The sequence below is a fragment of the Salvelinus alpinus genome, chromosome 23, assembly GCF_045679555.1.
Source record: "Salvelinus alpinus chromosome 23, SLU_Salpinus.1, whole genome shotgun sequence".
In the NCBI taxonomy this organism is placed as follows: domain Eukaryota; kingdom Metazoa; phylum Chordata; class Actinopteri; order Salmoniformes; family Salmonidae; genus Salvelinus; species Salvelinus alpinus.
The window spans coordinates 51,208,910-51,236,461 of record NC_092108.1 but is presented as its reverse complement, the minus strand read 5'-3'; the positions used below and the strand labels follow the sequence as shown (position 1 = coordinate 51,236,461).

Here is a 27,552-nt window from a genome sequence, read left to right as displayed (position 1 = left end):
CACGTGGTGCGGAGACAGATTCTCGCCACGCCACCTGGTAGGAGCGACCTGTCAGGTAGGACGCAATCCAAGCGTGGGCCGCGCCGGAGATGCCCAGCTCGGAGAGGGTGGAGAGGAGGATCTGATGGTTCACAGTATCAAAGGCAGCCGATAGGTCTAGAAGGATGAGAGCAGAGGAGAGAGAGTTAGCTTTAGCAGTGCGGAGCGCCTCCGTGACACAGAGAAGAGCAGTCTCAGTTGAATGACTAGTCTTGAAACCTGACTGATTTGGATCAAGAAGGTCATTCTGAGAGAGATAGCAGGAGAGCTGGCCAAGGACGGCACGTTCAAGAGTTTTGGAGAGAAAAGAAAGAAGGGATACTGGTCTGTAGTTGTTGACATCGGAGGGATCGAGTGTAGGTTTTTTCAGAAGGGGTGCAACTCTCGCTCTCTTGAAGACGGAAGGGACGTAGCCAGCGGTCAAGGATGAGTTGATGAGCGAGGTGAGGTAAGGGAGAAGGTCTCCGGAAATGGTCTGGAGAAGAGAGGATAGGGTCAAGCGGGCAGGTTGTTGGGCGGCCGGCCGTCACAAGACGCGAGATTTCATCTGGAGAGAGAGGGGAGAAAGAGGTCAAAGCACAGGGTAGGGCAGTGTGAGCAGAACCAGCGGTGTCGTTTGACTTAGCAAACGAGGATCGGATGTCGTCGACCTTCTTTTCAAAATGGTTGACGAAGTCATCAGCAGAGAGGGAGGAGGGGGGAGGAGGGGGAGGAGGATTCAGGAGGGAGGAGAAGGTGGCAAAGAGCTTCCTAGGGTTAGAGGCAGATGCTTGGAATTTAGAGTGGTAGAAATTGGCTTTAGCAGCAGAGACAGAAGAGGAGAATGTAGAGAGGAGGGAGTGAAAGGATGCCAGGTCCGCAGGGAGGCGAGTTTTCCTCCATTTCCGCTCGGCTGCCCGGAGCCCTGTTCTGTGAGCTCGCAATGAGTCGTCAAGCCACGGAGCAGGAGGGGAGGACCGAGCCGGCCTGGAGGATAGGGGACATAGAGAGTCAAAGGATGCAGAAAGGGAGCAGAGGAGGGTTGAGGAGGCAGAATCAAGAGATAGGTTGGAGAAGGTTTGAGCAGAGGGAAGAGATGATAGGATGGAAGAGGAGAGAGTAGCGGGGGAGAGAGAGCGAAGGTTGGGACGGCGCGATACCATCCGAGTAGGGGCAGTGTGGGAAGTGTTGGATGAGAGCGAGAGGGAAAAGGATACAAGGTAGTGGTCGGAGACTTGGAGGGGAGTTGCAATGAGATTAGTGGAAGAACAGCATTTAGTAAAGATGAGGTCAAGCGTATTGCCTGCCTTGTGAGTAGGGGGGGAAGGTGAGAGGGTGAGGTCAAAAGAGGAGAGGAGTGGAAAGAAGGAGGCAGAGAGGAATGAGTCAAAGGTAGACGTGGGGAGGTTAAAGTCACCCAGAACTGTGAGAGGTGAGCCATCCTCAGGAAAGGAACTTATCAGGGCGTCAAGCTCATTGATGAACTCTCCAAGGGAACCTGGAGGGCGATAAATGATAAGGATGTTAAGCTTGAAAGGGCTGGTAACTGTGACAGCATGGAATTCAAAGGAGGCGATAGACAGATGGGTCAGGGGAGAAAGAGAGAATGTCCACTTGGGAGAGATGAGGATCCCAGTGCCACCACCCCGCTGACCAGAAGCTCTCGGGGTGTGCGAGAACACGTGGGCAGACGAGGAGAGAGCAGTAGGAGTAGCAGTGTTATCAGTGGTAATCCATGTTTCCGTCAGTGCCAAGAAGTCGAGGGACTGGAGGGAAGCATAGGCTGAGATGAACTCTGCCTTGTTGGCCGCAGATCGGCAGTTCCAGAGGCTGCCTGAGACCTGGAACTCCACGTGGGTCGTGCGCGCTGGGACCACCAGGTTAGAGTAGCAGCGGCCACGCGGTGTGAAGCGTTTGTATGGTCTGTGCAGAGAGGAGAGAACAGGGATAGACAGACACATAGTTGACAGGCTACAGAAGAGGCTACGCTAATGCAAAGGAGATTGGAATGACAAGTGGACTACACGTCTCGAATGTTCAGAAATTTAAGCTTACGTTGCAAAAAATCTTATTGACTAAAATGATATAGTACTGCTGGCTGGTGAAATAGGCTAGCTAGCAGTGGCTGCGTTGTTGACTTTGTTTGAAAGTGTAGCTGGCTAGGTAACCTCTAACTGGCTAGGTAACCTCGACAATTACTCTAGACTACACAATTATCTTGGATACAAAGACGGCTATGTAGCCAGCTAAGATCAAACAAATCAAACTGTTGTACTGTAATGAAATGAAATGTAATACTACCTGTGGAGCAAAGCGGAATGCAACTACTCGCTCCAACCCGGAAGTGCGTATCGTAGAGGGAGAGGCAATAGAAGTGTTGTTTCTTGTATTATTGTCTTTTGTGTCTTTAGAGGACTGCTTCACCTTAATGTCCCCTTTCCCTTTTCTTCTGTCCTTATTTTGTCCCACTTTGTCCCTTCTTTGTCCCTTCTTTAATTAATGACCTAAGGCTCGTATTTCTGTGTGTTATTATGTTATAACTAAGTCTATGATTTGATAGAGCAGTCTGACTGAGCGGTGGTAGGCAGCAGCAGGCTCGTAAGCATTCATTCAAGCAGCACTTTCCTGCGTTTTGCCAAAAGCTCTTCGCTGTGCTTCAAGCCTATCAACTCCCGAGATTAGGCTGGTGTAACCGATGTGAAATGGCTAGCTAGTTAGCATTTCAAACGTCACTCGCTCTGAGACTTGGAGTAGTTATTCCCCTTGCTCTGCATGGGTAACGCTGCTTCGAGGGTGGCTGTTGTCGTTGTGTTCCTGGTTCGAGCCCAGGTAGGAGAGGGATGGAAGCAATACTAAAGTGCCTATAAGAACATCCAATAGTCAAAAGTTAATGAAATACAGATGGTATAGAGAGAAGTAGTCCTATAATTACTATAATAACTACTACCTAAAACTTCTTACCTGGGAATATTGAAGACTCATGTTAAAAGGAACAACCAGCTTTCATATGTTCTCATGTTCTGAGCAAGGAACTTAAATGTTAGCTTTCTTACATGGCACTTTTACTTTCTTCTCCAACACTTTGTTTTTATTATTTAAACCAAATTGAACATGTTTCATTATTTATTTGAGGCTAAATTGATTTTATAGATGTATTATATTAAGTTAAAATAAGTGTTCATTCAGTATTGTTGTAATATTGTTGTCATTATTACAAATACAAAAAAGAAATTGGCCGATTAATCGGAATCTGCCTTTTTTGATCCTCCAATTATCGGTATTGGCGTTGAAAAATCATAATCGGTCGACCTCTAGTTCACACCCTCTTAAGCTTTAACCCTACCCATCTTTTTAAGGATTCACGTGAGAATATTTACTAAACAACCAAAGATTTCAAGACTAAAGGCTAGTTTATACTACGGGTATGTTCGTAAATTTAATCTGGAATGCCAGAGTGTGCTCTGGACGTTCGTAAACTCAGAGCGTTGTCAGATTGTCCGTTCGTACATTGAGTGTTTTGATTTTGGATCGTTCAGAGCGCACACTGGACGCTCTGGCCGAGGAGTATGGTTGATCCGAGCGTTCTGACCTATTAGCAGTCAAGCACCCAAGCTAACTTGGGCTAGCTTGCTAGCTACTTCCAGACACAAATGAGAGAAGAGCTCACTGATCATTTTACTCGCACTAGCAGAGTTGGTTAGACTGTTTTTATGTTATCAAGAGCGTTGGTGACGCAACTGTGCTGCTGGCAACAGTTGAATGACAATTTTTTTGCCGATGTTTAGTGACACTGGCCATATTCAACAGGTGTTGAGCGTTCGTAAATTCGTCAGTTATTCTGCGCTCTGGCACACTCAATGCTCTGAAATTGTAGTAGATAGCCAGAGTGAATTTACCAGCTACATCTATCGACAGTTGTTGCAGTGACATCATAAACATTCTATTGAAATAGTTACTTGCCTATTGGAGTCTTTTGTTTAGACATGTAGCTAGTTAGCTAAACAATGAACCATAATACCAACTCATACTAGCAATGCAAATGGCTCTGAAATATGAATATTACATCACATATCATACATGTAACGTTAGCTAGCTAGCCAGCCAGCCAGCTAACTTTAGCTAGCTAACAGTACACTTTAACTTGAAATGAAAACAACTTTCTGACAATTAGAAATGTGTAATATCTGAAAATGTAGCTAGATAGACTCTCTTACCCATGTACACGGATGGACGCTTCTCCCTCTCTGTTACGGATGCAATGGTTGCCCTTAGTTTGAAGATGTAATCAGAGGACGTGGTTTATACATTAGCTTTCTGTGAGTTCTCTTTTTTACTCAATCTACAATCAATGGCTATCATACTCTAATTCCACCGGGCATGCCACTGATTTCAAAACTCGGCCCTCTAGAAAGTGGAGCGCAACACTCTACTGCGTGATATCTTTCAAAAAAGCTGCGTTAGAAAGGATTACATACACATACAGACCAGCTCATATTATAGACAGAAGCGCGCTCCTTGGGAGACCAATCTTAACTCATCTCTCGGCATGTCTAGCCCACACATCTCAGCTAATCATGGCTAACGGGAAGGTTGCTACCTTTTTCCGTGGCTAAACCAACTAGGCTCGTAATTTTTGTGTGAACAGGGTGGTGTACTTAATAAACTGGTGTATGTCATTGAGTCATTCTTCAACATCATTAGATATATTTCACTAATGGAAATTGCTGCAAGTTTAAATCTTAGGCAGTGGCTTTAACAGCAATAGCTAAATAGTTCGGGAGAAGATGAGGTTTAAATCACCAAAGGGCCTATCAGAATTGAATGTTGAGTATAATTCAGTACTTTTTTGGTGGTTTCTGAACAATGGTCAGCTATGGTCAACTAACAGTGTGCCGAAGGGTTTTGTCAGCAGTGTTGGGTTAGGTAGATGTCACGTTTTAATATAATTCATTATTAAAATGCTGCATAAATGTGTTCCAATGCGTTGCCTGTAAATGGTGCTGAAGATGCACTGCTTTGACATCAGAGTCGAAGGGGCACTAACCCTAATCCTCCCCAGCAGATCCCCAGCGTAATTTGGCATTATACTTTTCATTATATGAACCTTCATGTTTTAGATTAGACAACCCATGGCTGTCTTCATGTCACAGAAAGGCTAAAGTGTCTTTCTGTTGATTTGAGTTCTTCATAATGGATATCGAAGCACAGTAGGCTAATTGACACTGTCACACTGAGTCTTTTATTACAGTATGTGCGATTAACATACACTTGTCTTTCCAGCTACAGGGCTGTGTGTTCAGAATAACATAAGATGTGTCCCATTAATGTAGTCATGTATGTAGGATAATCACTTTAATCATGTATACAGTTAATAAAGCGTTACAAACCGCAGTGTATTGATACATGCATTCCTATCAATAAATGATTAAAGCCTGTCTCTGCCATCAGAATGCGCATGAAGAGGTTGTTACACATATACGTTTATATTGGTTTGTGGATGGGGCACAGCAGTAGCTTCTATTTGGGCTGGGACAGTGCTGCTCATTACAAAGGCCCGCTATATTGGTATATATGTGTGTGTATATATATGTATGGACACATAGATGGTTTATAGACACGTATAGATAAAATTTTAGAGGCCAAGGATATATTGGCGTTTGTGTGCAGCAAAGGAGAGCACCAGCTCTGAATGCTAAAGAGGGTGGGTCTGAAAGCTCTCTCCCCGACCAAGCTCAGTCAGTCCTGCGGCTTGCTTGCTCCATGTAAATCCACTTATGAAATCAGGCCTCAGTCCAACGGCAGAGCTGTAGTTGTCATGTCAACGCTATGTGAGTTTTTCTTAGCCCTTCCCTTTTTTCCGTGTAAACAATTACATCCATTCATAATTTACAGAATGTAAAGGCTGCATATGTCCGCATGCATACATATAGCGCCTTCAGAAAATATTCATACCCTTTGATTTACCCCACATTTTGTTGTTACAGCCTGATATCAAAATGGACTAAAATTCACCTATCTACACACACCCATAATGACAAAGTGGAAAACATATTTTTTGAACGTTTTGCACGTTTATTGAAAATGGCATACAGAAATAATTCATTGACATAAGTATTCATACCCCTGAGTCAATACTTTGTAGAAGCACCTGTGGCAGCGTTTACAGCTGTGAGTCTTTCTGGGTAAGTCTCTAAGAGCTTTGCACACCTGGATTGTGCGACATTTGCCCATTTTATTATTTAAAAAATTCCTCAAGCTCTGTCAAATTGGTTGTTGATCATTGCTAAACAACCATTTTCAGCTCTTGCCATAGATTTTCAAGCAGATTGAAGTCAAAACTGTAACTCAGGCACATTCACTCTCTTCTTGGTAAGCAACTCCAGTATAGATTTGACCTTGTGTTTTAGGTTATGTCCTGCTGAAAGGTGAATTCACCTCCCAGTGTCTGGTGAAAAGCTGAACCAGGTTTTCTTCTAGGATTTTGCCTGTGTTTAGCTCCATACAGTAAAAAAAATGTATCCTGAAAAACTCCCCAGTCCTTAACGATTACAAGCATACATATACATTTATTTGTATGTACATATTGTTCATTCCTTTACACTTGTGTGTATAAGGTAGTTGTTGTGAAATTGTTAGGTTAGATTACTCGTTGGTTATTACTGCATTGTCGGAACTAGAAGCATTTCACTACACTCGCATTAACATCTGCTAACCATGTGTATGTGACAAATAAAGTTTTCTCCTATCACAGCCAATAAACTCAAACTGGTTTAAATTCACCATTGGCCTTATGGTGAAATCCTTGAGTTAGGAACGACGCCTGTATCTTTGTAGTGACTGGGTGTATTGATAAACCATCCATAAATGTATTTAATAACTTCACCATGCTCAAAGGGATATTTACAGGTTGACTGAGGGACCTTACAGATAATTGTATGTGTGTGGTACAGAGATTGAGATGGTCATTGAAAAATCATGTTAAACACTATTATCATTATTATGACTTGTTAGGCACATTTGTACTCCTGAACCTATTTAGTCTTGCCATAACAAAGTGGTTGAATACATTCAGATTTTCATTTTTAATTAATTTGTAAACATTTTGAGAAACATATTTCCACTTTGGCATGATGGGGTATTGTGTGTAGGCCAGTGACAAAACAATCGCAATTTAATCAATTTTAAATTCAGGCTTAAACGCAACTAAATTTGGAAAAAAATCAAGGGGTGTGAAAACTTTCTGAAGGCGCTGTATACCAGATACTTTGGGAAACATGGAGTTAAAACAGTAGATTTTGAGAGTTGAGTTACACATGTAATACTTACAGAATGCTGAGACCCTCATCTCTCCAACAACCACAACAGTAGTTGCTTTCAAAACTTTTTTTTAAACATTGTACAATCAGAACAAATTAATCTCACTATTCTTCTCTCCCTTTACTCGGAGTGCAATGGAGCAGAGCAGACACTTTCAAGCAGGAATCAGTATATTAATGGGCTTTATGCTACTGTTTGACCAGCTCATGGTTTTAGCTGCTCCCAAAATAGAACGTTTTGAGTAAAGTGATCAGCTTGAGTTTTCAGCTCCCACCTATGCAACCAATACAAATGTAACTTGCCAAGTCAAAGGGTCACACTCAGGATCTCTGTACATGGTTTTTCAAACAATCCCTGCATTGTTAAAATCAAAGGGTATGTTTTGAGTCATCACTGGCAGGAATCCCATAAGCAGCGGATGCTTCTTCATTCAAAAACAGAAAGGATTAGCAACCTACACAAACATAACTTGGAGGAGGATTTACAAAAAATTTGAACACAACCTAAAAATATTGAAATTGAATTTGGCTTTAACCAATTGAGGATTACACTTATCAAAACAGCTGTGTTTTGAAATACAGAAGATGGATTATGTTGGTCTCAATGGATTGTGATCATGCTGAAATAGCTCTTCTCTACTTACCCAGCCAAACGATTACAACAAACACTTATCTATTTAATACAGTTTAAAAAAGGAGCCCTCCCTAAAAATTGGATGTTGTATTACAAGACCATAAGACTAGATCACAAAACCTGAGCTTGAGCAGTTTCAAGAACATCTTATTTATGTACACTACCGTTCAAAAGTTTGGGGTCACTTAGAAATATCCTTGTTTTTGAAAGAAATGCAAAAATGTTTGTCCATTAAAATAACATCAAATTGATCAGAAATACAGTGTAGACATTAATGTTGTAAATTACTATTGTAGCTGGAAACGGGGCTGATGAGGCTGACGAGTTTCAGAAGAAAGATATTTGTTTCTGCCCATTTTGAGCCTGTAATCGAACCCACAAATGCTGAAGTTCCAGATACTCAACTAGTCTAAAGAAGGTCCGTTTTATTGCTTCTTTAATCACAACAGTTTTCAGCTGTGCTTACATAATTGCAAAATGGTTTTCTAATAATCAATTAACCTTTTAAAATGATAAACTTGGATGAGCTAACTCAATGTGCCATTGGAACACAGGAGTGATGGTTGCTGATAATGGGCCTCTGTACGCCTATGTAGATATTCCATAAAAAAATCTGCCGTTTCCAGGTACAATAGTCATTTACAACATTGACAATGTCTACACTGTATTTCTGATCAATTTGATGTTATTTTGATGGACAAAAAATGTTGCTTTCTTTCAAAAACAAGGACATTTCTAAGGGACCAAAAACTTTTGAACGGTAGTGTATTTCACAAAAGTTACCAGCCACAGCAGGTGCTTTTATGAAATGTAAATTAATGCTATGGATCCCTTCCCCCCCTGCTTGCAACAGGGACTCCTCGTCGCATTCCCGGGCTGCTGACGATGACATGTAGGGCTGTGTATCCGAATCCGGGGGCGACATTGATTATTCATGCCAGGAGAGGGCCCCCTCTGTGCTGACATGTGCCACGCTCACTGGAGCCTATTAATTGGCATGAGAATGAGAGGAGATGAGAGGGTGTGAGTAATAGGAAGAGAGAAAGATACTGTAGAGGGGTGAATGTGCAAGTTAAGAGAACTATTGAGAAAGAGAGGGAGTATTGAAACAAGGCAGTGATGGAGATGGTTGAGGGGGCTGAAACCCGAGAAATAGGATTGGGTTTTGTCTGTTGCCAGCACGAAGCTTAACAGGAACAATTTCACTCCTCCCGAGCAGTAACGAAAGATCCCTCATCCTCGAGACTCTTCATCTCATTCTCCAACCGGGAAACTTCAGTTCCACATCCTCTGCTCGGTTTCAGAAAATGACTACGTACTACCCGATGCACGAATACGGCTCCAAGGCCCCGAATGGTAGTGGCGAGAGGGGCCCAGGCAAGATATCCTGTCAACCATGGGTCAACCTGAACCTCCAGGAGTCCCTCGCTCACCTGCACCCCCTTCAAAGGCAGCACGCCATCGAGCTGCACCAGCAACAGCAGCAAATGCAGCAGCAACAATTGCAGCATCATCAAATGCAGCAACAACAAATACACCAGCAGAAACAACAACTACAGCAACAACAGCTACAGCATCAGCCTTACCGGCCACCTCAACATCCGCCAGCTCACTCGTCCCTGGCCACCTTTACCTCCTGCACGCTCCCGGCATCGTGCAAAGCCAGGAGCCGCTTCATCAACCTCCGAGACAGCGTCAAGAAGAGCCCCACCAAGAGCACGGCCAAAGTCATCGGAGGTATCGGTGGCACCCTCAGGCCCGACATGGGTCTCGGTTCCCATGGTTTCCGGGTCCCATGGGTTCCGTTCTCCTTTGAGAAGGTACGTATTACCTCCTTTCCCAGCAGTGGTTGCTTTCTCCATTTTTTTTGATAAATGTGTCAAGGATATCTTGCACGATATGGTGTACTTTGAGAAGGTATGTCTCCCTCAGCAGTGCTACTGTAAGTGTCCCCATTTGTACTTGACAAATGTTGTGTCAACGATATCTTGCAAGTTATTGAGTCAGCTGTTCCCAGCTTTGCTAAGCATTTTGTAATTTTTTGTAAGAGCTGCATATCCTAGGCAAATATTATTATTTGAAGCTGCAAAAGGGAGAAAGACTTAATTTTTGCATGGGGAATCTATAAGCAGTATAGTTATCCAGTGCCCTAGGAATTGGGGATACTGTACAAAGACATATTGCTAGGATGTTGAATGTTACTTGAATGTTCTTCTCGTCTGAGGATTGTCTTCTACCATGGCAAGGTCTAAACAGTGTTTTTGGCTCAATGATTCAGAATAATCAGTCAATAAAGATGAAAAAATTGCTAAATACAGAAGATACTGTTTCATAACACTCCTATAGTTGTTATTTCACAGCTTGTCAGTCTTATTCCATTGAAATCTAATCTCTGCTCTTTTGTACGTTGTATTATGGAGATACTTTTTTATTCATTTTGAGCAATTAAGCCCTATTGTTAAAGGATTTTGAAGCAGGAGTTCTGAAACTAGGGCTTGCGGATCAATGTTGTCAATGTGGGCTAATTTTAGCACTTTCGCTCCAGCGCTGTTTTCCAATAGGGTATTGCTGCGACAACGGCAGCAGCACAACAGCAATTAAGCCTCTATATCCAAATACTGCTGCACTTACCTCATACAGCCAACAGCAGGCTTCATGAGATGGATCTCTTACATAATTAAGGTGACAGGACTGAGTACTTACTACTTCAGTTGCTTGCTCGCAATTTGAACTTTCACATGTATCGATGTCAATGGAAGATTTGTGGGAACGTTTGAGTTGTCTCAAGTTAGTATAGCACCATATGTGAATGGCTTGCAACTGATTGTGTGTGAATGAATCCTGCTTGTAATAATGTTTGATAAGGTCACCAGGCAGACCAAAACTCCATCCCACCATAATGGGCTGAAATAATTTTTTTATTAAAAAAAAATGTTGCTAAAAGGGCATTATCATAATTTAAAACATTTCAAAGAATTATTCCAACTTCATATTATGGAAATGTATTTTAAACACATGAAAAGCACCTTTTTGACTGCACTCAGTCTTTAACTTCTTATGGATCCCTTCGCGCGCCAATCCCTGAATCAGATTTCAACCAGGCAGGTGCTACATAAAAGTCAGAAATAACGATATAATTCATGCCATACCTTTGAAGATTTTCTTCTGTTGGCACTCCAAAATGTTCCATAAACATCACAAATTGTATTTTTCTTCGATAAATTGCCTCTTTATATCCCCAAAATGGCAATTTATTTGGCGCGTTTGATTCAGAAAAACACCGGTTCCAACTCGCCCACTCGCCCAACATGCCTGCAAAGTATCTAATAAGTTACCTGAAAACTTGGTCCAAACATTTCAAACAACGTTCCTAATCCAAATTTATGTATCCTAAAACGTAAATAATTGATAAAATTTAAGACGGGAAATACTGTGCTCAATACCGGACGAAAACAAAGTGAAGCACGTTCCAGGTCGCGCACACCAAAACATTAGTGTGCACCTGGAGTGACACATGGAAATTACAGGGCTACTTCTTCATTTCTCAAAGGAAAAACATCAACCAATTTCTAAAGACTGTTGACATCTAGTGGAAGCCATAGGAACTGCAAGCATATTTCTATTAAAAAGGGATTGCCATATAAAACTAATGGAAAACAGATTGAGCTCAACATTTTTTCCCCCGGGATGGATTGTGCTCGGGGTTTTGCCTGCCAAATCAGTTTTGTTATACTCACAGACATTATTCAAACAGTTTTAGAAACTTCAGAGTGTTTTCTATCCAAATCTACTAATAATATGCATATCCTAGCTTCTGGGCCTGAGTAGTAGGACGTTTACTTTGGGCACGCTTTTCATCCGGACGTGAAAATACTGTCCCCTAGCCCAAAGAGGTTCCTTTTGAATGAAATCCATGAATCATCATTGAATAATTTCAGTCGGGTTTGTGGTGAGTCACAAGGTATTGAGTGAATCGGGTCACAAGGGTGTTAATTGATTCACATTGGGAAAGCCTCCTGATGTCTTCGCTGACGGAAATGTAACAGAAGGCTACCATGCCATAATACAAGAAAAAGACTGCCAACTTCCCTCAGAGCAATAGATGTACGCACTGTTATACAAACTCCATAATGGTATATGGGACAGGTATCACTTGCTGCTACAGTTGAATTATGTATGGAAATGTATTATTTTGCTGTCCCAGTACAATTGCTGCGACAGAATGAGACACACTCTTAGAGGACACTGTTCGGTCTTTCGCTGACATGGATAACGGTGCTTCTGTGTATATTGATTACTGCATTGTTGTCTTTGGAGCTCGTAAGAAAGACATTTCACTGTACTTGTGCATGTGACATTAAAACTTGAAACTGAAACTTGGATGCGTTCACTGCAGGGGAACTACTACATAACGTGATAGGGTTTCTCTTCTGAGAACGATGCATTGAGACACACAATGTGTATGCTAGTTCAACTCCACAATACTTTTAATCATATGCTCTGTGCCCCGCTTTCGATGAATGCTACAGCTTCTGTAAGAATCACAATCAAATCAGGCAACATCACAATCAAATTTGGCAACATTTATATTTCAGCAGGCACTGTACTATGCCTGTGGAGTTCTTTAACCCCTAAAATCACCCCTCACAAAGTGAGAGAGGTTTTAGGGGTTAATATTGCATCTAGCTACATTTGGAGATTGACATTTCTATATTTTTCAATAAGCACGAAACGGGCATATGTTGAGGCCAACCCCCCACTGTGCCTCATTGTCCCATGTGGATTTGGAGATTGTGTACATACACACACACCTCCATCCTTTCATCCTCCCTCCCACATCCACATTCCATTGGCTTGCATCCCAATTGGCACCCTATTCCCTTTTTAGTTCACTTCTTTTAAACAGAGCCCTGATTAAAAGTATTGCACTATGTAGGGAATATGGTGCCATTAGGGAAGCAGCCTATGGTGTTCATCTGTGTTGCACTGTTTTTCTGACCTCTGACCCATCCCCTGCTATTGTTTAGCAGACAGATGCCGCCCCGCCTTCCTCTCCCATAATCCCCGTGATCCCAATCTCGTCCATCCCAGCTGAGACCGCTCCTGTCATCCTTCCTCCGACGTCACAGGTTTTTTTCTCACTTTTTTTTTCTTCCACAAGCACCCGTCAATTATTTTTCTGTAGTTGGTCATTTTGTGTTGTATATGTTTTTTTAATCCCTGCCATTCCACTGTTTGCTTTGATGGAGTTAGGAGATTACAGTGAGGACAAGTGAGTGAGGGAGAACTACGCATACAGAGCGAGCGAGTGATGGATTGTTCCACACTTTCCCCTTTTGACTCTAAACAACCCATTTGCGTGCCAGCCAGCCAGGCCGGGGTGGGGGGGGGGGGTGGGTGGGGGGTGGTGAGCACCACCGACACAAGCCTGGAGGACTTAATTTGATTTATTTAGCCTTTATGCTTCAGCATTGCATATTCCGCAGTGTAAAATGCAATGTACGTATGCTCCTCTGCCCTAGTAATCTCTGATGAAAGGCAGTCGCTATCCTTTTTTACTCATTTGTTTCTGTAGCAACATGAGGAGAGTAAGTGACTGATGCCTTCTCTTTCTGTATGGTGGATATGGGACGTTACATTTTATTTTATTGTACATTTCTATGTGAATTTACATTGTATCCCCAAGTGTAATGGAAATGGCAGATTTTTGGGAATTCTTTGGGAAATGTCTCGGGACATGCAATCCTGAGGTCCTAAGGTCTTTTTCCCCCTCTTTTTAGGCGAACCCTCCCCCTGTCGTGGTTAATACAGACAGTTTGGACACGCCTCCATATGTAAGTTCAAACCTTTTTAATGAAATACACAATTATATTATTTTGATGTAAATCTTCACCACCATGTCTGGGTTGTCTGTTGGATACTTCTAATAATGGTGGATGATGTAGTTAGCTATCATTCAAAATCCCCAAAAAGGTCTGTTTTGTTACTCTTCCCTGAGGTTACAGTGAGCAAAACAATAAGGATTTTGATTAAATAAGGTGTTGAAATTTGACATGAAGCGTGATCGCATGCTTTTAAGAGGTAAATAATTCGGTTTTTGTCTAACTGTATCATTCAAAAATGCTAATATAATTTTGTTGTAATCTAAAATTGAATGCTGTTTGAAAGTATGCTTTGTGTGTGTGTCAATGTGTATACACACATACAACAAGTATATACACTGAGTATACCAAACATTAGGAACACCTTCCTAATATTGAGTTGCACATATACATAATCCATGTCTCAGTTGTCTCAAGGCTTAAAAATCCTTCTTTAACTTGTCTCCTCCCCTTAATATCTACTGATTGAAGTGGATTTAACAAGTGACATCAATAAGGGATCATAGCTTTTACCTGGATTCACCTGGTCAGTCAATGTCATGGAAATAGCCTACACACACATACTCCTGTGTGTTTGTAGGTACTGTATGTGTGTGTGGACGGCAATCAAATCTGCTTCTAACACAATTGCAGTATGACAGCACCGGGGCACACATCCCCCCCTGAACGCAACTCACAAGTCAAAGGTTAAGGCTCTCCATTAATCGGGCCACTCAAGATGGTGGTGATTTCGTCACTTTCCAAACATGCAGAGTTTTCATTTTGGGGAGAAACAAAAGCATCACACTATGAAAGTAGAAAAAAAAAAAAAAAGTACAGTAGCCACCTGGCATACATTTACATTTAAGTCATTTAGCAGACGCTCTTATCCAGAGCGACTTACAAATTGGTGCATTCACCTTATGATATCCAGTGGAACAACCACTTTACAATAGTGCATCTAACTCTTTTAAGGGGGGGGGGGGGAGTTAGAAGGATTACTTTATCCTATCCTAGGTATTCCTTAAAGAGGTGGGGTTTCAGGTGTCTCCGGAAGGTGGTGATTGACTCCGCTGACCTGGCGTCGTGAGGGAGTTTGTTCCACCATTGGAGTGCCAGAGCAGCGAACAGTTTTGACTGGGCTGAGCGGGAATTGTACTTCCTCAGAGGTAGGGAGGCGAGCAGGCCAGAGGTGGATGAACGCAGTGCCCTTGTTTGGGTGTAGGGCCTGATCAGAGCCTGAAGGTACGGAGGTGCCGTTCCCCTCACAGCTCCGTAGGCAAGCACCATGGTCTTGTAGCGGATGCGAGCTTCAACTGGAAGCCAGTGGAGAGAGCGGAGGAGCGGGGTGACGTGAGAGAACTTGGGAAGGTTGAACACCAGACGGGCTGCGGCGTTCTGGATGAGTTGTAGGGGTTTAATGGCACAGGCAGGGAGCCCAGCCAACAGCGAGTTGCAGTAATCCAGACGGGAGATGACAAGTGCCTGGATTAGGACCTGCGCCGCTTCCTGTGTGAGGCAGGGTCGTACTCTGCGAATGTTGTAGAGCATGAACCTACAGGAACGGGTCACCGCCTTGATGTTAGTTGAGAACGACAGGGTGTTGTCCAGGATCACGCCAAGGTTCTTAGCACTCTGGGAGGAGGACACAATGGAGTTGTCAACCGTGATGGCGAGATCATGGAACGGGCAGTCCTTCCCCGGGAGGAAGAGCAGCTCCGTCTTGCCGAGGTTCAGCTTGAGGTGGTGATCCGTCATCCACACTGATATGTCTGCCAGACATGCAGAGATGCGATTCGCCACCTGGTTATCAGAAGGGGGAAAGGAGAAGATTAATTGTGTGTCGTCTGCATAGCAATGATAGGAGAGACCATGTGAGGATATGACAGAGCCAAGTGACTTGGTGTATAGCGAGAATAGGAGAGGGCCTAGAACAGAGCCCCGGGGGACACCAGTGGTGAGAGCACGTGGTGCGGAGACAGATTCTCGCCACGCCACCTGGTAGGAGCGACCTGTCAGGTAGGACGCAATCCAAGCGTGGGCCGCGCCGGAGATGCCCAACTCGGAGAGGGTGGAGAGGAGGATCTGATGGTTCACAGTATCAAAGGCAGCCGATAGGTCTAGAAGGATGAGAGCAGAGGAGAGAGAGTTAGCTTTAGCAGTGCGGAGCGCCTCCGTGACACAGAGAAGAGCAGTCTCAGTTGAATGACTAGTCTTGAAACCTGACTGATTTGGATCAAGAAAGTCATTCTGAGAGAGATAGCAGGAGAGCTGGCCAAGGACGGCACGTTCAAGAGTTTTGGAGAGAAAAGAAAGAAGGGATACTGGTCTGTAGTTGTTGACATCGGAGGGATCGAGTGTAGGTTTTTTCAGAAGGGGTGCAACTCTCGCTCTCTTGAAGACGGAAGGGACGTAGCCAGCGGTCAAGGATGAGTTGATGAGCGAGGTGAGGTAAGGGAGAAGGTCTCCGGAAATGGTCTGGAGAAGAGAGGAGGGGATAGGGTCAAGCAGGCAGGTTGTTGGGCGGCCGGCCGTCACAAGACGCGAGATTTCATCTGGAGAGAGAGGGGAGAAAGAGGTCAAAGCACAGGGTAGGGCAGTGTGAGCAGAACCAGCGGTGTCGTTTGACTTAGCAAACGAGGATCGGATGTCGTCGACCTTCTTTTCAAAATGGTTGACGAAGTCATCCGCAGAGAGGGAGGAGGGGGGGAGGGGGAGGAGGATTCAGGAGGGAGGAGAAGGTGGCAAAGAGCTTCCTAGGGTTAGAGGCAGATGCTTGGAATTTAGAGTGGTAGAAAGTGGCTTTAGCAGCAGAGACAGAAGAGGAGAATGTAGAGAGGAGGGAGTGAAAGGATGCCAGGTCCGCAGGGAGGCGAGTTTTCCTCCATTTCCGCTTGGCTGCCCGGAGCCCTGTTCTGTGAGCTCGCAATGAGTCGTCGAGCCACGGAGCAGGAGTGGAGGACCGAGCCGGCCTGGAGGATAGGGGACATAGAGAGTCAAAGGATGCAGAAAGGGAGGAGAGGAGGGTTGAGGAGGCAGAATCAGGAGATAGGTTGGAGAAGGTTTGAGCAGAGGGAAGAGATGATAGGATGGAAGAGGAGAGAGTAGCGGGGGAGAGAGAGCGAAGGTTGGGACGGCGCGATACCATCCGAGTAGGGGCAGTGTGGGAAGTGTTGGATGAGAGCGAGAGGGAAAAGGATACAAGGTAGTGGTCGGAGACTTGGAGGGGAGTTGCAATGAGATTAGTGGAAGAACAGCATCTAGTAAAGATGAGGTCAAGCGTATTGCCTGCCTTGTGAGTAGGGGGTGAAGGTGAGAGGGTGAGGTCAAAAGAGGAGAGGAGTGGAAAGAAGGAGGCAGAGAGGAATGAGTCAAAGGTAGACGTGGGGAGGTTAAAACCTTTTCTCAATACAGGGGGTGCTGTTTCCACTTTGGAAAATATCGTCTCCAAATTAAACTGCCTCATACTCAATTCTTGCTCGTACAATATGCATATTATTATTACTATTGGATAGAAAACAATCTCTAGTTTCTAAAACCGTTTGAATTATGTCTGTGGGTGAACCAGAACTCTTTCTACAGCGAAAATCATGACAGGACATGCGAAGCTCTGAAAAATAGTCTCTGATCTCGGATCAGTTTTAAGCTCTGTGTGTGCCCTATGGATCGAAATGAACTGCACCCGCCTTCCCCTGGATGTCAGTAACCAATGAGAAGTGGAATGGCGTCTCTACGTGTTTCTCAGAGTTTATAAAAGGCAATGGAGTGAGATGTCCCTTCTTTTGGACGCTCGCCAGGACGCAAGGGAGGACATCAGAATGGCATGCTCAAAAGCTCTCGTTATTGACCAAAGATCTATCCGTCTGTGATTTAATTCGATATAGGTGTTAGAAACATCATAACGAAGTTATTTGAAACCGATTTATATCAGTTTATGCGAGTATATTGCTATTTTTCGGAATTTCCTTAGTATTGCGTTTGAGGATTTGGACATGTGTGTGCCGTGTAGCTATCGTTAGCTGCTAGTTCCGAAGTTGAGGAGGTCGTTTTACAACAAAGCAACGATTCTTTTGGACAAAGGACACATTGCCCAAGATACTGATGGAAGCTCGTCCAAAAGTAAGAGTTATTTATGATTTTATTCCGTATTTATGTGGAACAATGTAAACGCAGTTGTCGGCCATTTTTTGCGGCACTAGTCTGGCTGTAACTCACAATGTATGTCTAGTAACGTTAATTTAAAAAATCTAAATCAGCGGTTGCATTAATAACCAATGCATCTTTCATTAGCTGTCCAACCTGTATTTTTTTAGTCAATCTAATCGATAAATAATCGTAAACATACAGTGGGGAGAACAAGTATTTGATACACTGCCGATTTTGCAGGTTTTCCTACTTACAAAGCATGTAGAGGTCTGTCATTTTTATCATAGGTACACTTCAACTGTGAGAGACGGAATCTAAAAAAAAAATCCAGAAAATCACATTGTATGATTTTTAAATAATTTATTTGCATTTTATTGCATGACATAAGTATTTGATCACCTACCAACCAGTAAGAATTCCGGCTCTCACAGACCTGTTAGTTTTTCTTTAAGAAGCCCTCCTGTTCTCCACTCATTACCTGTATTAACTGCAACTGTTTGAACTCGTTACCTGTATAAAAGACACCTGTCCACACACTCAATCAAACAGACTCCAACCTCTCCACAATGGCCAAGACCAGAGAGCTGTGTAAGGACATCAGGGATAAAATTGTAGACCTACACAAGGCTGGGATGGGCTACAGGACAATAGGCAAGCAGCTTGGTGAGAAGGCAACAACTGTTGGTGCAATTATTAGAAAATGGAAGAAGTTCAAGATGACGGTCAATCACCCTCGGTCTGGGGCTCCATGCAAGATCTCACCTCGTGGGGCATCAATGATCATGAGGAAGGTGAGGGATCAGCCCAGAACTACACGGCAGGACCTGGTCAATGACCGGGAGAGAGCTGGGACCACAGTCTCAAAGAAAACCATTAGTAACACACTACGCCGTCATGGATTAAAATCCTGCAGCGCACGCAAGGTCCCCCTGCTCAAGCCAGCGCATGTCCAGGCCCGTCTGAAGTTTGCCAATGACCATCTGGATGATCCAGAGGAGGAATGGGAGAAGGTCATGTGGTCTGATGAGACAAAAATAGAGCTTTTTGGTCTAAACTCCACTCGCCGTGTTTGGAGGAAGAAGAAGGATGAGTACAACCCCAAGAACACCATCCCAACCGTGAAGCATGGAGGTGGAAACATCATTCTTTGGGGATGCTTTTCTGCAAAGGGGACAGGACGACTCTACCGTATTGAGGGGAGGATGGATGGGGCCATGTATCGCGAGATCTTGGCCAACAACCTCCTTCCCTCAGTAAGAGCATTGAAGATGGGTCGTGGCTGGGTCTTCCAGCATGACAATGACTCGAAACAGACAGCCATGGCAACTAAGGAGTGGCTCCGTAAGAAGCATCTCAAGGTCCTGGAGTGGCCTAGCCAGTCTCCAGACCTGAACCCAATAGAAAATCTTTGGAGGGAGCTGAAAGTCCGTATTGCCCAGCGACAGCCCCGAAACCTGAAGGATCTGGAGAAGATCTGTAGGGAGGAGTGGGCCAAAATCCCTGCTGCAGTGTGTGCAAACCTAGTCAAGAACTACAGGAAACGTATGATCTCTGTAATTGCAAACAAAGGTTTCTGTACCAAATATTAAGTTCTGCTTTTCTGATGTATCAAATACTTATGTCATGCAATAAAATGCAAATTAATTACTTAAAAATCATACAATGTGATTTTCTGGATTTTTGTTTTAGATTCCGTCTCTCACAGTTGAAGTGTACCTATGATAAAAATTACAGACCTCTACATGCTTTGTAAGTAGGAAAACCTGCAAAATCGGCAGTGTATCAAATACTTGTTCTCCCCACTGTATGTGCCTTTCCAAGATGGCGCCGGCCAGAATGCATGCCATGTTTTGACAGATTACATTGCATAACCACGATTTGTGATGCTAAATATGCACATTTTCGAACAAACTCTATATGCATTGTGTAATATGATGTTACAGGACTGTCATCTGAAGAATTCTGAGAAGGTTAGTGAAAAAATTTATATATTTTGGTGGCGATAACGTTATCGCCCCTTTTGCCTTGATTCAATGCTGGGGTGATGTTAGCTCATGTGGTATGCTAATATAACGATATATTGTGTTTTCGCTGTAAAACACTTAGAAAATCTGAAATATTGTCTGGATTCACAAGATCTGTGTCTTTCAATTGCTGTATGCTGTGTATTTTTCAGAAATGTTTTAGGATGAGTATTTTGATAATTGACGTCGGTCTCTGTAATTATTCCGGCTGCTTCCAACGCTATTTCAGATTGCAGCTGCAATGTAGAACTGTGATTTATACCTGAAATATGCAAATTTTTCAAAAAAAACATATGCTATACCATAAATATGTTATCAGACTGTCATCTTATGAAGTTGTTTCTTGGTTAGTGGCTATATATATCTTTATTTAGTCGAATTAGTGATAGCTACTGATGCAGGAAAAAAATGGTGGAGAAAAAAAGTTGTGTCTTTTGCTATCGTGGTTAGCTAATAGATTTACATATTGTGTCTGCCCTGTAAAACACTTAGAAAATCTGAAATATTGTCTGGATTCACAAGATCTGTGTCTTTCAATTGCTGTAGGCTGTGTATTTTTCAGAAATGTTTTAGGATGAGTATTTTGGTAATTGACGTCGGTCTCTGTAATTATTCCGGCTGCTTCCAACGCTATTTCAGATTGCAGCTGCAATGTAGAACTGTGATTTATACCTGAAAAATACACATTTTTCTAAAAAAACATATGCTATACCATAAATATGTTATCAGACTGTCATCTTATGAAGTTGTTTCTTGGTTAGTGGCTATATATATCTTTATTTAGTCGAATTAGTGATAGCTACTGATGGAGTAAAAAAGTGGTGGAGTAAAAAAAGTGGTGTCTTTTGCTAACGTGGTTAGCTAATAGATTTACATATTGTGTCTTCCCTGTAAAACATTTTAAAAATCAGAAATGATGGCTGGATTCACAAGATCTGTATCTTTCATCTGGTGTCTTGGACTTGTGATTTAATGATATTTACATATACTTGTATTTACTTGTGACGCTATGCTAGGCTATGCTAGTCAGCTTTTTTACTGTGGGGGGTGCTCCCGGATCCGGGATGAGTACTAAGTAGAAGTTAAAGTCACCCAGAACTGTGAGAGGTGAGCCATCCTCAGGAAAGGAACTTATCAAGGCATCAAGCTCATTGATGAACTCTCCAAGGGAACCTGGAGGGCGATAAATGATAAGGATGTTAAGCTTGAAAGGGCTGGTAACTGTGACAGCATGGAATTCAAAGGAGGCGATAGACAGATGGGTCAGGGGAGAAAGAGAGAATGTCCACTTGGGAGAGATGAGGATCCCAGTGCCACCACCCCGCTGACCAGAAGCTCTCGGGGTGTGCGAGAACACGTGGGCAGACGAGGAGAGAGCAGTAGGAGTAGCAGTGTTATCTGTGGTAGTCCATGTTTCCGTCAGTGCCAAGAAGTCGAGGGACTGGAGGGAAGCATAGGCTGAGATTAACTCTGCCTTGTTGGCCGCAGATCGGCAGTTCCAGAGGCTGCCGGAGACCTGGAACTCCACGTGGGTCGTGCGCGCTGGGACCACCAGGTTAGAGTGGCAGCGGCCACGCGGTGTGAAGCGTTTGTATGGTCTGTGCAGAGAGGAGAGAAGAGGGATAGACAGACACATAGTTGACAGGCTACAGAAGAGGCTACGCTAATGCAAAGGAGATTGGAATGACAAGTGGACTACACGTCTCGAATGTTCAGAAAGGTAAGCTTACGTTGCAAAAAATCTTATTGACTAAAATGATACAGTAGGCTAGCTAGCAGTGGCTGCGTTGTTGACTTTGTTTGAAAGTGTAGCTGGCTAGGTAACCTCGATAACTGGCTAGGTAACCTCGATAACCTCGATAATTACTCTAAACTACACAATTATCTTGGATACAAAGACAGCAAAGACAACTATGTAGCTAGCTAACACTACACTAATCAAGTCGTTCCGTTGTAATGTAATAGTTTCTACAGTGCTGCTATTCGCATACTTCATCCCAACTAGCCTAGCCCTTTTCTTGTTGCCCTTCTAACTGGGTTGTGATTAGTAGGGCACACCATAGAAAAAAGTTTTGAAATGGAAAATAAAAAATCTGTGTTTTTTATTGGATAGGTCCAGATAGTCCTTCCCTGTTTGTCCCTTATCTTACCTTTGGTGCCTAATGAACACGACCCAGGTCAAGCTGGCCTCCATCAGAGTTATGGAATGGAGCTACCTACTGTATGTAGGTCTTTAATAACACGTTTAGCTCAAATTTAGATAATTCACACAAAACTTTTCTTATTTGATTATCTTTTTTACAATGAAGCCAATTTTGGGCTGTAATTTCCTGCACCACAATTGAAAGAAGCATGGTGATCTGCGTGTTGATATTTAATCTCATTCATATCAGCTAATAGTACAGTATATTCACAAAAATATCCCAATTTTTCCGTAGAAATGTTGAGAAAGAGAACCATGAGCCTAGACTACAGCAGCTCTTGTGTGCCATTGTTCCTCAGTACTGCTGGGAAGAAAGCTGGTTGCGGTCCAATGTGTTAGCATCTCAGGCCCTATTCAATCGAATCAAGTCAAAGCAACATTCTTCTTGAACTGCGGCAATGCACATTTGGATTCAAATGCTCCACAAAAACAATGCTTACAGTGTAAAGCAAAAACAAATTCAACTGAATAATAATTAAATCTCATAGGGCTCTGCTCAAAAGTAGTGCACTAAATAGGGAATAATACAAGGTGCTTTGACTTGTTTAGAGCTATAGCTCTGCTCCTGTAGGGTACATAACACATGGAGTCTAATGATGGTTGGTGAAAGAGTGCTTGGTCTGTAAATGACTTGCTAACAGGAAATATGTTTATTGCCATGACATAATTAAAAAGTCATTTTGGATTGACCAATGTAGATGGTTTCAAATACATGCAATTTAAAAGTTACATATCACGAAATGTTGATTATAATTGTTTTTTAAAACAGAGCAACCTTCATGGAATCTTATTTGAGTCTGAAAAGGATGTTCATATGATAGGGAAGATATACAAAACCTTGCAGAGTATATCCAACTGACCAAAAGTATAAACTATTGGAACCAAAACTTAAAAGGAACTGATGTTGCCATAAAATCGAGGGGAAGTTGGAGCATAACTAACAAAATTAGTTTATGAAAATGGACGCTTAATCCAGTATGAACTAATGTATATAGATGTCCAAGATGGCTTAGCAGTTCAGACGTCATTTCTGTTTCGTATTGTCGTGTCCTGTATATATATATATTTACACCTTTCTTCGCATATCTTTTATATATTTTATTATCCAAGAACTCAACTACAAAAGCTTCCCTGCAACCCGCTTCACCAATTACAAAAAAGTATTATTTACCTCAAATCTGAAAAACCACCGTGGAAGCTAGCCAGGGGCTAATTCAGAAGCTAGCCAGAAAGCTAACCAGAAGCTATCCGATAGCTAGCCAGAAGCTAATCTGTAGCTGCCCAGAAATTAGCCGGTCTGCTGGCTAGCGTTGGTGTTTCAGCTGCCCACGTTTTGTGGTCATCAGCTATTCCTTTAGCTCGATAATCTACCGGCACTTTTGTGCAACGCGACTCGGACCGGAGCATTCCGGGACTTTTTTTCTCTCAGTTTCCCCGGATTTCAGCCGCAGGCTCTGGACATTTGCAGCTAGCTAGCTGCAAACCGTGTGACTACTGGCTTACGTCGATCCCGGAGCAAACTCAAATCATTCCGGAGCTAGCCAGCTGAGGAGTTCCATCAGCCATTCCTGGGCTACAGCCACCTATCCGGACCCGTTTTTTGTTGTTTTGTTGTTGCTGCAGATACGGAGCCCCACCGGGCCTTCACGACTGACTGCTGACGTTATCTGCCCGAGGGAGTTATCCAACTGGCACCTCCGTCCCGACGTTACCTGAACGCTCATCTGGGGCCCGCTAACCGTTAGCTGTCTTATCGGCTGCTATCTGAATAAGTATATCGGACAATTATTATTATTATTTATTTATTTTTTATTTTTTTCTTGGGTCACTATATCTATTTTGCCAATTTGGATTGATCCCCTCTACCACACGGAACCCCACTAACCTACCGACGGAAACGCACGAGGTATCTACAAATAGACTTCCATACTATGCTATCTTGCTACCGATAGCCATCTACCCGGCCAGCTGTCTGGATCGCCGTGACCCCAACCAACCTCTACTCACTGGACCCTTATTGATCACTCGATTAAGCATGCCTCTCCTTAATGTAAATATGCCTTGTCCATTGCTGTTCTGGTTAGTGTTTATTGGCTTATTTCACTGTAGGGCCTCTAGCCCTGACCACTATACCATATCCAACCTCACAGTTCCACCACCCACATATGCGATGACATCACCTGGTTTCAATGATGTTTCTAGAGACAATATCTCTCTCATCATCACTCAATACCTAGGTTTACCTCCACTGTATTCACATCCTACCATACCTTTGTCTGTACATTATTCCTTTAAGCTATTTTATCGCCCCCAGAAACTTCCTTTTACTCTCTGCTCTAGAAGTTCTAGACGACCAATTCTCATAGCTTTTAGCCGTACCCTTATCCTACTCCTCCTCTGTTCCTCTGGTGATGTAGAGGTGAATCCAGGCCCTGCAGTACCTAGCTCCACTCCTATTCCCCAGGCGCTCTCTTTTGATGACTTCTGTAACCGTAATAGCCTTGGCTTCATGCATGTTAACATTAGAAGCCTCCTCCCTAAGTTTGTTTTGTTCACTGCTTTAGCACACTCTGCCAACCCGGATGTTTTAGCCGTGTCTGAATCCTGGCTTAGAAAGACCACCAAAAATTCTGACATTTTCATCCCCAACTACAAGATTTTCAGACAAGATAGAACGGCCAAAGGGGGCGGTGTTGCAATCTATTGCAAAGATTGCCTGCAGAGTTCTGTTTTACTATCCAGGTCTGTTCCCAAACAATTTGAACTTCTACTTTTAAAAATCCACCTCTCTAAAAACAAGTCTCTCACCGTTGCCGCCTGCTATAGACCACCCTCTGCCCCCAGCTGTGCTCTGGACACTATATGTGAACTGATTGCCCCCCATCTATCTTCAGAGCTTGTGCTGCTAGGCGACCTAAATTTTAACATGCTTAACACCCCAGCCACCCTACAATCTAAGCTTGATGCCCTCAATCTCACACAAATTATCAATGAACCTACCAGGTACCACCCCAATTCCGTAAACACGGGTACCCTCATAGATATCATCCTAACAAACTTGCCCTCCAAATACACCTCTGCTGTTTTCAACCAAGATCTCAGCGATCACTGCCTCATTGCCTGCATCCGTAATGGGTCAGCGGTCAAACGACCTCCACTCATCACTGTCAAACGCTCCCTGAAACACTTCAGCGAGCAGGCCTTTCTAATCGACCTGGCCGAGGTATCCTGGAAGGATATTGATCTCATCCCGTCAGTAGAGGATGCCTGGACATTTTTTAAAAATGCCTTCCTCACCATCTTGAATAAGCATGCCCCATTCAAGAAATTTAGAACCAGGAACAGATATAGCCCTTGGTTCTCTCCTGACCTGACTGCCCTTAACCAACAGAAAAACATCCTATGGCGTTCTGCATTAGCATCGAACAGCCCCCGTGATATGCAACTTTTCAGGGAAGCTAGAAACCAGTATACACAGGCAGTTAGAAAAGCCAAGGCTAGCTTTTTCAAGCAGAAATTTGCTTCCTGCAACACAAATTCAAAAAAGTTCTGGGACACTGTAAAGTCCATGGAGAATAAGAACACCTCCTCCCAGCTTCCAACTGCTCTGAAGATAGGAAACACTGTCACCACCGACAAATCCACTATAATTGAGAATTTCAATAAGCATTTTTCTACGGCTGGCCATGCTTTCCACCTGGCTACCCCTACCCCGGACAACAGCACTGCCCTCCCCTCTGCTACTCGCCCAAGCCTTCCCCATTTCTCTTTCTCCCAAATACAGTCAGCTGATGTTCTAAAAGAGCTGCAAAATCTGGACCCTTACAAATCAGCCGGGCTAGATAATCTGGACCCTTTCTTTCTAAAACTATCTGCTGAAATTGTTGCCACCCCTATTACTAGCCTTTTCAACCTCTCTTTCGTGTCGTCTGAGATTCCCAAAGATTGGAAAGCAGCTGCGGTTATCCCCCTCTTCAAAGGGGGGGACACTCTTGACCCTAACAGCTACAGACCTATATCTATCCTACCCTGCCTTTCTAAGGTCTTCGAAAGCCAAGTCAACAAACAGATTACCGACCATTTCGAATCCCACCATACCTTCTCCGCTATGCAATCTGGTTTCAGAGCTGGTCATGGGTGCACCTCAGCCACGCTCAAGGTCATAAACGATATCTTAACCGCCATCGATAGGAAACAATACTGTGCAGCCGTATTCATTGACCTGGCCAAGGCTTTTGACTCTGTCAATCACCACATCCTCATCGGCAGACTCGACAGCCTTGGTTTCTCTAATGATTGCCTCGCCTGGTTCACCAACTACTTCTCTGATCGAGTTCAGTGTGTCAAATCGGAGGGTCTGTTGTCCAGGCCTCTGGCAGTCTCCATGGGGGTGCCACAGGGTTCAATTCTTGGACCGACTCTCTTCTCTGTATACATCAATGATGTCGCTCTTGCTGCTGGTGATTCTCTGATCCACCTCTACGCAGACGACACTATTCTGTATACTTCTGGCCCTTCTTTTGACACTGTGTTAACAACCCTCCAGGCGAGCTTCAATGCCATACAACTCTCCTTCCGTGGCCTCCAATTGCTCTTAAATACAAGTAAAACTAAATGCATGCTCTTCAACCGATCGCTGCCTGCACCTGCCCGCCTGTCCAACATCACTACTCTGGACGGCTCTGACCTAGAATATGTGGACAACTACAAATACCTAGGTGTCTGGTTAGACTGTAAACTCTCCTTCCAGACTCACATCAAACATCTCCAATCCAAAGTTAAATCTAGAATTGGCTTCCTATTCCGCAACAAAGCATCCTTCACTCATGCTGCCAAACATACCCTTGTAAAACTGACCATCCTACCAATCCTCGACTTCGGTGATGTCATTTACAAAATAGCCTCCAAAACCCTACTCAATAAATTGGATGCAGTCTATCACAGTGCCATCCGTTTTGTCACCAAAGCCCCATATACTACCCACCACTGCGACCTGTACACTCTCGTTGGCTGGCCCTCGCTTCATACTCGTCGCCAAACCCACTGGTTCCAGGTCATCTACAAGACCCTGCTAGGTAAAGTCCCCCCTTATCTCAGCTCGCTGGTCACCATAGCAACACCTACCTGTAGCACGCGCTCCAGCAGGTTTATCTCTCTGGTCACCCCCAAAACCAATTCTTCCTTTGGCCGCCTCTCCTTCCAGTTCTCTGCTGCCAATGACTGGAACGAACTACAAAAATCTCTGAAACTGGAAACACTTATCTCCCTCACTAGCTTTAAGCACCAGCTGTCAGAGCAGCTCATAGATTACTGCACCTGTACATAGCCCATCTATAATTTAGCCCAAACA

General features: G+C 43.6%; 1 protein-coding gene across 20 annotated transcripts in view; it reads left to right on the top strand.

Annotated features, from left to right (window-relative positions):
- The window catches only part of LOC139551227 (disks large homolog 1-like), a 279,300-nt gene that overhangs the window by 114,728 nt on the left and 137,020 nt on the right, over positions 1–27,552 (top strand). For 11 of the 20 annotated variants that reach the window (XM_071362706.1, XM_071362705.1, XM_071362714.1 and 8 more), the window contains 2 exons: positions 12,996–13,097; positions 13,749–13,802. In XM_071362706.1, the coding sequence (XP_071218807.1) occupies positions 12,996–13,097; positions 13,749–13,802 (156 nt within the window). Of the gene's footprint in view, positions 1–8,756; positions 9,789–12,995; positions 13,098–13,748; positions 13,803–27,552 lie in introns of those variants that run through there. The other 9 variants (XM_071362713.1, XM_071362717.1, XM_071362721.1 and 6 more) reach the window with 3 other exon arrangements.